The sequence below is a fragment of the Zalophus californianus genome, chromosome 6, assembly GCF_009762305.2.
Source record: "Zalophus californianus isolate mZalCal1 chromosome 6, mZalCal1.pri.v2, whole genome shotgun sequence".
NCBI classification, from domain to species: domain Eukaryota; kingdom Metazoa; phylum Chordata; class Mammalia; order Carnivora; family Otariidae; genus Zalophus; species Zalophus californianus.
Window position 1 is genome coordinate 107,434,302 of NC_045600.1, and position 14,568 is coordinate 107,448,869.

At 39.5% G+C, this 14,568-nt stretch overlaps 1 protein-coding gene across 12 annotated transcripts in view; it reads left to right on the plus strand.

The window, feature by feature from the left end:
• MAP2K5 (mitogen-activated protein kinase kinase 5) overlaps window positions 1–14,568 on the plus strand; it is a 246,134-nt gene that overhangs the window by 32,669 nt on the left and 198,897 nt on the right. For all 12 annotated transcript variants that reach the window (XM_027571020.2, XM_027571025.2, XM_027571023.2 and 9 more), the window contains 3 exons: window positions 4,583–4,652; window positions 8,635–8,675; window positions 9,629–9,696. In XM_027571020.2, the coding sequence (XP_027426821.1) occupies window positions 4,583–4,652; window positions 8,635–8,675; window positions 9,629–9,696 (179 nt within the window). The remainder of the gene's footprint in view (window positions 1–4,582; window positions 4,653–8,634; window positions 8,676–9,628; window positions 9,697–14,568) is intronic.

A 14,568-nucleotide genomic window follows, 5' to 3' on the forward strand; every position in this document is an offset into this window, starting at 1 on the left:
AGAAGGGGGTGAGGAAACAACCACTTACAGGAAGCTGCACAGAGTGGTCAGGGAGGGTGGGGGAAAACCAGAGCGGGGCGCTGAAGAAGGAGGGGGAGGTCACCCATCAGTGCGGTGCCATGCGTCCCTAGTCTGTGAAAGATCAGCGACATGGCCTAACTCCCACAGGGTCTGGCTGGAGGAGTTACACTCCCACCAGCTCAGCCAGCTGCCCAGTAGCCTGGTTTATTTAAATGTTTTGAGGTCTGAGAAATAAGAGATAACTTACCTTTTGACTCTTAAGGAGTAAATATATATTTTATGTTCTGAGTACATGGACTAGAATGAAAAGTATTTTTTTTTTTTTGGTTCACTGATAAAACTGTTTGCTTCATCTGTGAATTATACATGCAGAATAGGATAGGATTGTGGGAAATTAAGTGAATAAACATAAATAGCTAGTAGTGAGCCTAGTACACAATAGGTAGTAAGTAGTTGTGTGTGTGTGTATCTCTTTTCTCTCTCTTTTAATAGAGAACTTGTACCTTGTAAAATTAAACTGTGCTGTTTTAGAACTCGAGTTTTTTATATGGCAGATTTCCATGAAGAAAAAAATGTAATTACTGATTGAATTGTGCTATTGGAATTAGAATTAGGTTCATAACAAATAGGAACACTGTTTGATAAACTTGCAAACAAAACAAGCCAAGAATTGTACTTGCTATCCCCTCGTTGAATCTGGCCCTCTGTTTCAAATTAATTAGATTTTTGGATAACTGTGCTAAACTTTGTCACATCCTTATTAAAATTGTTTAAGAATTTTGAAGAACATCTCAGAGGGACTCTGAAACTAATCTGAGTCTGGTACTGGAGATTCCATTAGCAATCACAAAACTGATTAATCTTTACTCAGTTAGCTTATTGATTATTGCTGCAATTACTGCATGTAACGGATTCTGCCAGGAATACCAGCGGAAAACACATTTTATTACTGCTGCTGATGTATTCAGTCTGAGCATGATATTTTGTATTTTTTGTACCTAACGATTTTGTATTTTTAAATATGGGAAGACTTCTATTCAGAAAGTGCTGTTGTTTTAGTGGTAGGAGGTTCACTTTTTAATTTCTCAATTCACTTTTAAATTCTCAACCACCAGTAATGCATTACAGTTTACAAAGTGCCTTCACAAACACTGTTGCTGCAGGCTGATTTCACGGCAACCCTATGTAATAGACTAGCTAGCTTTACTCTCATTTGGCAGAAACTGGGGCTCGGTGAAGTTCAGTGACTGGTTACGTAATAGGTAGCAGAATCAGAATTAGGCCCCGTTTCAGTCAGTAAATATTTATTGAACACCTACTATGTGCAGGGCTCCATGTTAGGGATAATAAAAGCTGGGATAGGATTATCGAGATTGCGTTTGCACAATTATTTGGATAGCTTCAAATTATGGCCCCATTAATTTATCATGGTCACTTCGTCACTTTTCTGTCCAAGCCATGTTAAGTATCTTAGCCTACAAGACTGAGGTTTTTGTTTGTTTTCTTCAGTTTGTTTTGGGCTAGTGGAAGTCATTATTGCTTATTTTATCACTATTTAGGACAAAATTGGAAAGACTCTCTTTAAAGAGAGAATTTCTAAAAGACTGAGAGACTACCTGGATCTAGAAACAGCTTGCTCTGCAGCTTTGGGGCTAGCTTCTGTCCCTCCCATGAGTCTCTTGGTGCTCCTCTGGCTGTGTAGCATCTTCATTTTACAGGAGTAACCCGAGGGGCAGCCAATGGTTCCTCGCCGGGTTTGTGTGCTGGGGAATGGCCAGTACTCGGGCCCCCACACTGGGGTCCTTCCTCTAACTCCCCAAGTTCCTTGCTTGTCTCACTGGGTGACACAGGCCTGTGGCCTGTCAGGACTGCTCTGTGCCAGGAAGGATGCGTGGCCCCACACTGTATCCTTACTCCTCAGAGCGCCCTAAATATGCAGCAGCCTGAGCTCCTGGGTCTGGTGCCTCATTGGCAGCCAGCCGGCCCTCACACGGCCTGCTCCTCAGAGCCACTTGCCTAGAGTGGGCCCAAGCCATGGGTTTATTAATTACCACCCTTTGCTGTATGGATCACAAGATTCTCTGGTAATACAAACAGAGATCAAGCCCAGTATTTCAGCAGGAAAAAAAAATGTCCCTTGGATTTGGAAGAATTGTAGAAAGCAAAAGACAAATGCTAACTGCTTGCTTTAGAGATACTGGCAAGTGGCACACTTAATGTCATTACTGTGACCGTGTTAATGGTAGCATGAAGAGATGGTTATAGATGGCTAAAAAAAACTGTACAATGATTATAAAAGCAGATATAGTTTGCCAGTTGATTTGGCACAGATCTGAAATGAAAGGGAAACCACATTTATTTATTTATTTTGTGAGGTAAATAAATAAAGTTGGAAAACAGGTCAATTTCATGCATGCAAGGTTTTATAGTAGGAAAAAATGCATTGCACCTGTGCTGACCCTTTACATTTGAGGTTTTTTTCAAACTTGACCCCAAGCACCAGTTTCAGACAACTCTATAATTAATTTGTTAGATAAAACATAGGGATATTTTATTTGTTTTGATTTCTAGGACTGTAGTGAAGTAGTAACTGAAATGACTAACCTATTGTACATAGCAGTTAATTAAAGAAAAGCATTAACTAGAGGAGAACACCACCACTGCTGTTGTCTTGTATCAGTATAAAAAGGCAGTAATTTTTTTGACAGCCACTGATTGGAAAGTTGCTTGCAGCCTTCCAGAACCAAGGGGGTACATGCTGTGGATCAATAACCGGCAAATTTCCCATTAAAAAGAATACCTTAGCAATGTTCCAAATAGCCACTGGCATCTTAATTTTCCATGGAAACCTCAAATACTTGTGTGCCGAGGACAAGTCATTTTCGGACAATTTTTCCAGACTACTTGTTAACAGTTATTGCTGTCCCAAAAGGTTGACAGCCTACATGATGGATATTTCATTTACTTGTCATCACTGTTTGAGTAATGGCGAGCAGTATATTTCTGTGGTTTTAAGGAATATAGTCTCCTGAAAGACATTCGGCTTAGTATGTATTCCAGAGTGTGTGTCACCCATGTTTATGCCGTATGTATATAGGCTACGTCCATAGAAGGAGAGGATCAGTTTCCTTTACAGTTTGGAAGCCCTTGGAGAGTGCGGTACACTTGTATCAGTCCATAGCTATCAAAAATCCACTTGATTTGTTTTTAGGACAAAGAGCCTTAGATTGTTAATTTGTGATTCCCAAGACGATGTAGAATTACATAGCTCCCCTTTATTTCTAAAAACAAAAAAAACCCCTTGATTTCGTAATAATTTTAATATGCATAAAGGCATTAGAAGATGTATGTATCTTCTAAAAAAAGACTTTTTTGGAATGTCAGCAAATAATGATTATCAAGGAAGAATTTCCAGAAAGGTGGCAGTTACATAATATATGTGTGTTTTAAATATAGAAATAGCAAGAACTAAAGGAGAGTTCTGCTCTGTGTGTGACAATGCCTCAAAACACAAAATCGGTGGTTTTCATCATTGATATTTTTCCACCAAGGGCATCACTTTGTTGTTTGTCAAGTATTAAAAGAAGTGAGGGCACAGAAGCCATCTCCAGGTTAGGTGGACCACTTGGCAAATTAAGGAAAAATGGGTATCAGACCGTAATACAACCTGGTGAATGAATTTGTGTTTATGAAGGAGCATGAAAGCTTTTTCATTTGGAACTTCATTTTTTGTGCCCAGAATTTTAAAATGAAATTTACTCTATACTAACGTGTTATTAAAAGTGAAGTATAAAAGATGTTTGCTTAAAATTGACCTATCTTGGGGCGCCTGGGTGGCTCAGTCGTTGGGCGTCTGCCTTCAGCTTGGGTCATGATCCCAGGGTCCTGGGTTCGAGCCCCGCGTCAGGCTCCCTGCTCGGCGGGAAGCCTGTTTCTCCCTCTCCCACTCCCCCTGCTTGTGTTCCCTTTCTTGCTGTGTCTCTCTCTGTCAAATAAATAAAATCTTTAAAAAAAAATAAAACTGACCTATCTTTTTATCATATTAATCCTGTCATCTTTGGATGGATCATATCTTGTTTGCTTATTCCACAGTCTCTATGATTTAGATTTCCATTATCTGTACATTTTATACACAAATATGTATAATGTTTGATCTATTACCTGGCAGGTAGGCCCAAGCTAAATGTGAAGTGTTTTCATTTTGCTTTGCAAAACCCAGAGAAAAGAACAAGAGGCAGTTTGAGAAATTTCCACTAAAAAGCTTTGTGTCATTTTTAATACATGTCATTTTCAAAATATTTCTAGAGATTAAATACTAAAATCTTAATCAACATTTTTACTTTTAAAGATAAATGACAGTGTGGAAGATAACCTTATACTGGACTTTCAATCCTGAATATATCATTATAGTAATTTTTATGTACAAATAGGAAAAAGTATTCTCGAGGCTGATATGTGTATACCAGCAGTTTACAAAAGTACTGTGAATTAAACAACCCATAAGTGTCTGTTCCAGTGTTCATACATTACTGAGTAATCGCTTTCTATAATCTCTTTGCAGTATTATTCCACAGTAATGGAACAGCAAGTAAATGGACAGTTAATAGAGCCTCTGCAGATATTTCCAAGAGGTAATGTTGAACAAATTCTAATCAACAATGATTATTTCAGTAAACTGTTTCATCAACAGTTATGTTTTCCAAAGGTTTAAATGCACATAACATGATGTTTAGCTCTTAATTTGAAAAAAAAAAGAAGTATTCATTATCGTGGGGATTGCAGGCTGTATTATAGTTATGGCAGATAAAATATCTAATTTACTAGAGTAAATTAAACTAACTAGATTGTTTTTTGTTTTTGAAGTACATACTTACATTCGCTTAAAGAACTCTTTGGGGGTCCACATGGTTTCTAAACCAAGGCAAATGAATGACTTTAATTTTGGATATTTATAAATTGTGACTCATGATGGTAGCCAAAGCTGCTGTTGAGGAGAAAGCTTTCAGCTGGTACAGAGGTGAAGATTTACTGCAGGGTTTTAGGAGAGAATTGATAATGTTTGGTGCTTGGTTTTGGGGGGTGGCATTGTCCAGATAATGGAAAATCTTCATAAATGGGAATTGAGAAGTCTCCAAAAATATTAGCCTATGGGTAAGTTTTGGTGAATCACGTAGTCAAATAATACTCCTTTTCCCTTTTAAGTGGGCAGAACTAGCATTGTATCAGATACGATTGATCAGCTGTATATAAATGTTCCCTCAAAATTTGAAGTAAAAAAGAACAACTTAACTAACCATTTAACATAAACCATTAAGTCTTTCCCTCACTATACATTGCCACACTTGGAATTCATATTTTCTAACTGATGGAGCAGATAAGGAAATGTAACTTTTCTAGAAATAACTTAATTGAAATCATTAAAAGTTAAACTTACCTTTGTTAACTGATACTGTACAAATAATCATGGTATGGGTTTTTCAATTAAACGTTTTAGACTTTCATTACCTGTAACTCTCTGAAGTTGAGTGGCTCAATTAACCAGTAGATTCTTATTTACACTGATCAAGTCTCTAAGGGCAGCTGACTCAGCTAGCCCACGAGAAGGTCTGGGTTCAAGAGTAATGCCTTTCTAGCATTAAGGTGGACAGTGGGATTGGGAGTACTTAGTACATTATTAATAATGTATCAAAGAGCTAAGTAGGTAAATAAAATTGGGCCATTGATAGTGTATCTGAAACAAAAATTATGATTAATCCAATTTTGTTGTATCTGAAGACTAAATACTAAAAAGAAAAAAAAGAAAAGCAAATGTTGCCATTTCTATGCGTTAGACCAATAACAAGGGATGCAGATCATTTCTTGTTATCTTCAACAATGGGAGAATTTGGGCAAGTTTCAAAATCGTTTCTCCACAAAGAATACTTTTTTTTTACCAGCTGAAAATTTCCATTCATTGTTTCCCTACTTGACATTATAACTCTGTCGTAGCAAACTCTAATACAAGTGACCTGGAAAATTCAATTCTGATGCTGTGGGTTGTGGCCCTCCCCCCAATAAAAGATTTACTTTTCTTCATCCAAAAATTTTTTCCAGGTTTTGTCTTTTTTCTTTTATTTTGTGAGCAGTCCTTTGCAGTCTTCTTGTCCACACCATTGTGCTGCTTCTCATGGGAGTAACGACCATTTTTAGACATCTGCTCTGCAGGCATTAATATTGCTTTAACTGTTATCATTTCTCATTCTCCGGGTATTTCTGCCTATTGATTCCATTGTGTAGATGAGAATATGCAGGTTCAGAGAGGTTAAGTAAATTTCAGAGTCCACAACAGCCTATAAGTGGTTAGTATACACTTTGAATAAGAATTTTGTTTAAATTATAATTTGCTTAAAGTGGAAGGGCATATAAATGAAAATACTCATGGAGTGTGCTTGGGGGTAGTCTGGAGGGGTTGGTGGGAGTGTAGAGAACAGTATATTATAGGGAGAAGATACTTAAAAGAAGACGGTATATGAGATGTGATCGTCACATGTAGTCTTAGCACAGACCTATTAGGCTCCAGTAAATTATTAAATAAAATTCTTCCAAGCCAGATTTGAATTTTTTAAAATATGAGACTCAGCCCCCCCGTCTCTATGGTTTCTTGGATGTTATTGTAAAACTATTTTTATTTTATTTATTAATTTTAAAGATTTATTTATTTTAGAGGGAGGGAGAGAGAGAGAGAAAGCAGGAATGTGCTTGTCCATGTGTGAATGGGGGAGGGGCAGAGGGAGAGGGAGAGGAGCAGACTCCCCGCTGAGTGTGGCGCCAGATGTGGGGCTTGATCTCACAACCCTGAGATCATGACCTGAGCAGAAATCAAGAGTCGGAATCTCAAGTGACTGAACTACCCAGGCAACCCTGTATAACTCTTTTTAGTTTTTTGTAGTCTTGCTTTTTGTTTACTTATCTATATTTTATATACGTAAATGAGATTATGGAAACTTATACAAGGATATAGACATATTGTATTGGGCAGGTTACCTGGGTTAATAGGTTGGTTAGAGGCTCCTAGACCTTAGTTTCTTTGGTCAGGCCCCTTGCTGAAAAGAATCTCTAGACTGAACAAGTGAGAAAGGTAGGAGAAAATGATTTTGTTCTAACATCAGATGTTCTCCTCATTCCAGGTAAGACATTTGCCTTGGATGGTAACTCCCAGCCCATGGCTTTGCTCTCTGTAGTTAAAAGACATGTTACATATTAATAAGTATGAAAATTTACTAGCTTTATGTAACTTCTGACTCCATAACTTTAGGAAATACGAGGTTACTGGGTTTTTTTTAATACTTTTTAGATTTCCAGTCATAAAGGTTTGAGAAGCCAATTGAGTAATGAGGCAGATGTTAAGGTAAGAGGTAAGAGTTGATGCCTGTCTCTAATTCCTTGGTTAGCCACTTTCTTATTAAATGAAGTTTATGAATGTACTGGGTACTTAAGTGGAAATGCTCTGAAGTGTTGTCTTAGGAAGTATTAATGGCCCCTCAAGGACCAGGCATCAAATGTATGTGACTTTGGTTTTGTTCAAAAAGTTGATTTCCATTTTACAGAAAGAAGATTTGGAGTCCTAATTTTAATGTATTTTAGGAAAAACAAAAGTTCTTTATTAAGGTTTAGAGGTATTTTCTAGGAAATAATAAATTTGAATATATTCAAAATATATAAAATTAAAGCAACTGATATGCCTTGTAATTATTACCCACATCTTCTTATTATTAAGCAGTTTTATTTCTTGTCAGAAACAGAGGAAGAATAGATGTACATCTGAGAGAGGAGAAAAAAAAATCAAATATATCCTTCCCCAAACAATCAATCACAATTGATAGCCCCTTAACATACGATCTGTAGGGCACTGTAGTTTTCAGATGGAAGCAGCCTATAAAATGGGCAAGACACATTTGTATTTTTAACATTTGATGAAGAAGCATTTGCTGAATTGGAAAAGTACTACCCTGTAAATCAGGGTGGTGTCAGGAAATTAATATTATTTTTCCTGGCACTGCTTTATCTTTAGACTTAAATATTAGAGGATGTCAAGATTTGCAAAAAATATAGTAAAATTAGTGATATCTCTGTATTTTAATAAATTTGACCACTTATTGCTGTGCAAACTGGTACTCAAACTTGAATATTCCAGTTTAGAATCTCTAACCATCTTTCTGGCATTAAAATACTCTTTTCCTACTACTCGCCCTCCCCCAAAAACCTAGATATTTTCAAAGTAGTTTAAGTGATAGCAGATATACAATGTAATAGAGTTGAGGAAAGATTGCAGAAATTTGAATTATGAAAGGAATCTAATCATTTTAGCTCAGTTAACTTGATTTTTATATGTTTTAAGCAGAAATTGGAATTTATATGAGGTGGTGTCAGAAAGCTCTTTGCATTTATAAATGCTCACTCCTGCAAGTTAAAAACCCTGGTTCATAATTCCCACTTTGGGTCTTGGGAGCCACTTTTCAATCATTTCTCTCTGCTAATTTTGGTGTCACCCTCATTTCTTTTTAAACGATTCATTTTGAGCAAATTTGTAAATGGCCCTGATGTGTTCTACAATTTAGTCAATTACTGTTTCAGCCTGCAAGCCTCCTGGGGAACGGAACATACATGGCCTGAAGGTACGAATTTCAATAATTGTTTCAGTAAAGTTAGATGGATTTGTAATGCTGTGTTCCACTTATTGAAATGTCAAATAAAACTGCACTTTCTCAAGCTCTGACAAGCGATTCTTTTTTTTTTTTTTTTTTAAACAGGATGTGGAGGGGGATTCATCTGTAGTATTTGCTCAGTATATGTACATATTTGGATAGAAGGGTTTTGGTACCATATTTTTTTATTATTTGGAATTTTTTGTTGGTCTGTTTCTTCAGGATGATTTTAGGTACTGGTGTCCGCAACAATATATTTGGATGAAAATATAGACTTCATTTCAGTGATTAATTAAGCACATAAACATATTGCACACAGAACACCCTCCTCTTCTTTTGACATATTTATGCCAGAAACATATCTATTTAATATCTTTTCATTGTTCTCTGTCTTTTGAACTCTGGATTTCTGCTGACAGCTTTACATTTGAAAGAAAAGTGGCTATTGTATTTAGATTCAAGCATTTTGTAATTAATTATTTGGACCTCATTTTTCAGTGAATATGAAACATTCTAGTGTTCTGTTTGGCTTTAGAGCTGGAAGGATATGAAAACTTGAGGTTCACCACTAACCTCTGGGTGTATTCTTAATGTTCTTTTTTGAACATATTGTTTTGTATACGAAACAAAACAAAACAGTGAATTGAATTCAGTTCTGGACAGTGAATTGAAATTTTCCCATTTAGCTCTCCTTTTTTCAATGCTGTTTAAGTATTTGAATAATGACAGGAAAAGTGTATTATGTAATATACGGGTTGTACAGTTCTGTAACCTATATACTGAACAGACTCCAACCGTGGGTCTATCTAGCAACAAGCTAATTAACCTTCATAGTGAAATGAGAAATTTGTGGCAAATTATAGGTTAATTGGAACTGTGTCCTCAGAACACAAGACTGATCAAGATTCTTTCTTTCCTTGTAGGTGAATACCCGGGCTGGACCCTCTCAGCATGGCAGCCCAGCAGTCTCTGATTCACTTCCAAGCAATAGGTGAGGGCAAGCTAGTGAAGTGTGCTCATAAGCGTGCTTCTCTATAGAGTTAGGGGTGGGGAAGAGGCCTGTGGGATGACCCCTCGTTTCTGTAAGACCAGGTGAATGTGTATGTGGCCGAGAAGAAATTTGACCAATTGGGTAACCATAGCTACGTGTTGACTAGAGAGAAAAGGCCTCACTGAGGAAGATGGAAAGAGACATTTTAAATTATTAATGTTGGGGGCGCCTGGGTGGCTCAGTTGGTTAAGCGACTGCCTTCGGCTCAGGTCATGATCCTGGAGTCCCGGGATCGAGTCCCTCATCGGGCTCCCTGCTCAGCGGGGAGTCTGCTTCTCCCTCTGACCCTCTTCCCTCTCATGCTCTCTATCTCTCATTCTCTCTCTCAAATAAATGAATAAAATCTTTAAAAAAAAAAAAAGAAAAAAATAAATTGTTAATGTTGGTCTGTGGAATGGGTATTCCTTCAGTCTCCAAATTATACAGAAAATTCAGTGCCTTTGACTTCAGTGCTTCTCATGCTTGATCTGGATCATAAATTGTTTAATGCTCATTATTTTTTTCTTGCTTGCCCATCTTTTGGCAGTATTGTTATCCCTTGACATGTTCATCAGAAAGAGGCGAGGGAAGAGTGAAGTAGTGAAATTTAGATTGACCCACCATGTTGCTCTTTCTGTATCTTTGGTCATACCAAAGATTGAAGCTACTTATAGAAGGAAGATAATCTTCGTTAATTCATGCTAACAGTGCCCCACACTGGCATGGGGTACTTAAGATTTGAGAGCCTTTTCAAAGTGTTCCTCTGACAAGCCTGAGAACTTACTTCCAGATTATCACATCCTCAGGTAGAAGGAGTGGGCTGCTTAAGCCTATAGCATTCTGGGTCATTTTGGTTATCCGTGAGGTTATCCACGCGGTGAAGATCACATGACCGTACGTGAAGATGACACTGTGTGTGAGTATTCACACTGGTGACTGGAAAGCCAGCACTGAGCCATCTTCCATTCTGGGCCCAGGCTTTTCTGGGTTTAGGGCTATAACCAGTATTGCCCTTTATTGGGTGAGATGTAGTTTGGGTTTCTCCTCTTCCTTCCCTGCCCCTCCTTAATCCAGGGTCTTGGTTCTTTTGCCAGAGGGCTTTCCTGGAGGTAATTTAAAGTCTCTCCTCTGACTCTCTTTTTACTCTCCTATCTCCCCCCACAAAAGTCACTTCCTCCATTACTTTACTATAGGGTCAGTCTATCTACTCACCAGCTTTCCTGCTGTGAACACGTGACTTTTAAAGTGTGTTTCCTTCTTAAGCAATTTACTCTGTCTTAAAATACACTTAGCCTGGTTATTCACCGGAGGCTCATCTGTCCTGTGGGCACGAGGGGTAGGTCTCTTAGTCCTCACTCTCGGGCTTGGCCCTGCCACGTGATACTTTGCAGCTTCTCTCTTCATGCTTGTTGGGCCTGTGAGCCGTGTCTCACAGAGTGGAGACACTGGGCTGGGGTCACTTGTTACACTCAGCTCAAGGAAGGCCCGGCATTTAATTTTTACCACTACTTTCAGAAAAGTTGTTATTCAGACAGACTCACCCTGAGCCCTTCTCTGGTATCTTAGGTCCCATTTCATCGTGGTTTAAAAAGAGGATAGAGTTGAAAAAAATGGTAAGGCAGAGAAGGGGCAAAGATAACTTTTCAGTTCTCTGAGATTTAGCTTTAATAGCATGAATAAATTACTTTGGTTTTTAAAAAGAATTACTGTGTATATTCACAGAGTATCATAAAATTTTTGGGTTGGATAGAAATTTGAAGACCGTCTGATCTAGTGGTTCTTAGCCTTTTGTTGCAACATCTTTCCTTAGGGATGTGGCAGCCTGCCAGCTAGTGATGGTGGTTTCCTCCAGTAGTGACTTCTGTTATGGGAGGAGTGCAGTTTGAAAGAGACCTACCATAGATTTCAGTATGCCACCCTAGGTTGGCCATGTTCTGTGTCCCATGTTGGTAACTAATCAAAAGTACTTATTGAGTGCTACCTATTCAGTAGGTGCTGTCCTGTGCACTAGAAATACAATGTGGTCCTTATCCTCTAGAACTTGCTATCTAATGGACATACAGGAAAAAAAACAAAACAAATATACAAACAATCACACTTTATAATTAGTGTTATGAGGGAAGCAAGCAGGTTTTGAAGGGAGAGAACACTGGGCAGGAATATGTTTAGATTTGGACAGCATGCTCAGGGAAGACTTCTTGGGAGGAGATGACGTTCTGTCAAGGCCTGAAGCGTGGGAAGGGCCCAGCCATATCAAGAGCCAGCAAAGGGCATTTCAGAGGGAGGGGAGAGCATCAGGGAAGGCCCTGTGGTGGAAAAGGAGCTCAGCATGTTCATAAGTAGGCCAGTCTGGCTGGAGTCCAGGGAAGGGTGCTGGTTTGGGGGTTGTGGAGAGAGGGGAGGAGACCATTGGAGTGACAGGAGAGAAGGAGCTAGACCAGAGTCAGATCGGCAGGGCCTTGTGTTTGAGTTTTGCTCTTGGCGTATTGGCATCGGTGAACGATCAGATGCTTTCAGGAGAGTGCTGTGGCCAGCTGTGTTTATAAAAGACCCTCTGCTGTGGGGAACGAGGCAGAGAAGCGCCCATCTAATCCTGCTCTGTTTTGGTGCTTGATTCCCCACCCTTTGCCAAATGGTCATCCAGCATGAATGCACTTTATTGGCCATGGCAGCCTGTCCATTTTCACAGAGCACTGTCTTAGAACGCTCTTTGTCATGAGCTGAGATGGGTCTCCCTTCCACTCATAAAGATTTCGTTTAGCCCTCAGAGCACAGCTGTTCCTTCTTCTAGGTAGCTCTTCCCATTGTCTTCCCTCCAAACGTACTTGTAGATTTCCTGTCTTGGCAAATTCTCCCACACCCACCCAGTTGCTAACTTGCCAGGCGTCCGTCACTGCTTCCTGGGCTTCCCTCAGCGCCACACCTGTCAGTCCCACGTATGTCCCTTCTGAGTCCCCTGGCGAGCGGCCCCGATGCTGCCGAGGCAGTTCAGGCTCTGTAGATGACTGTGGCAGTCACCTGCTGGTTTCCTCGCTCCAGTCTTGCCTTGTGCAGTCCCTCCTCCACACTGCATCCATAGCGATCTTGCTGACATGCATGCTGAGCCCAGCATTCCCCTTTACAGCTGCTCACCGCTCCTCAGAACCTTTAGGACAGTGTGCAACCTTGGCTGCAGGTGAGCAACAGCCTCTCACATGTAGGCCCCCTGCCCACTCTGCCCCTTCTTACCTGACGTTCTCGCTTTGCTGAGGAATGCATGGTGCCCTCAGTGGATCATGTTTTCTCTTACTCCTGGCCCTTCCTGCTTTTCTTCCTTTTCTTTGTTCCCTCTTTCATCTTCAGTCTGGCCAGCCTTGGTCATCTTGGAGGAACCAAGCTGTTATCTTCTTCTGATGATTGCCCGCCTCCTAGTCCATACCAGGTATCTACTCTATGAATTTCCCTAATCCCCTGGTACCTGCTTTTACTGTGGCAGTTAGCACATTGTGTTACAATCACTTCTGTCCCCAATAGATTCTCTACTCTGAGGGCCGTGACTGTAGCATATTCATTATTGAATTCCCAATTCCCAGCGTGATGCTTGGCACATAGGAGATAGTCAGTAATGCTTGAATGAATGAGTGGGTGAACGAATTTATATTCCCTCTAAGTCTTGTCTCTGAATTAAATTCTCCCACTCATTCAAGCCTCTCTGATACATTATTTCTTGTCCCCTCACCCGTTTCCTCTTCTTTAGATGTCTCAGTGTCCTTCTTAAAGTGTCATACCAGGGGCGCCTGGGTGGCTCAGTCATTAAGCGTCTGCCTTCAGCTCAGGTCATGATTCCCGGTCCTGGGATCGAGCCCCATATCGGGCTCCCTGCTCGGCGGGAAGCCTGCTTCTCCCTCTCCCACTCCTACTGCCTGTATTCCCTCTCTTGCTGTGTCTCTCTCTGTCAGATAAATAGAATCTTAAAAAAAAAGTGTCATACCAGATTTACAATGACATCACATTTAAATTTTAAAATGGTTTTTCGTTTTTGTTTTTGTTTTTTTTTTATTTTTGGATAGCCCAACTCACTGTGACCATTACAAATAAACAAAATATTGAATAAACTGAAGAACAAAGAAAATTGCTAGAATTTTTCTTTTCTTTTCTTTTAAGTTATTTATTTATTTATTTGAGAGAGAGAGCACAAGCAGGGTGAGGGGCAGAGGGAGAAGCAGACTCCCTGCTGAGTGGGGAGCCTGACGTGGGGCTCAGTCCCAGAACTCTGGGATCATGACCTGAGCTGAAGGCAGACGCTTAACTGATTGAGACAACCAGGCACCCCCAGAATTTTTCTTTTAATGAGACCAAGTGGTAGTCACACATTGGCATAATGAATGAAATCAGCATTCTCCTCGGTTACTCCCAAAGCATGAATCGGTCTTTGCCTTAGGTGGATGATTGTTTATTAGACTGGTGTTGCTAGGCCATAATTACTGAATTCAAGTCCCACTGCCAAGTCAAGGCCTTTCCTAAATATTGTGGCTTTCTCCTTCTGTAAAATCAGGATGATTAAACTTTTCATCTATCTACCTCCAGTGTTAGGAAGATTGATGAAGCTGTATTAAGGAATCACGTTTTGTTTCTTGGATGAAAGGTGTTTTGTAAATGCAATGAATCAATTGTTATTATTTCAAGTTGTATGACATTATGGAGTATCTGTGGAGAAATCTTGCCTGGGCATTGTTTGGTTATTTTTGTTTTTACAATAATCGTAACTGTTAAATTGGGAGTCATCTGTGGGAATATAAGGGTCTAAATGTTTCCAAGTAAAAAACTCTGTGTGTGTGTGTGTGTGTGTGTAAG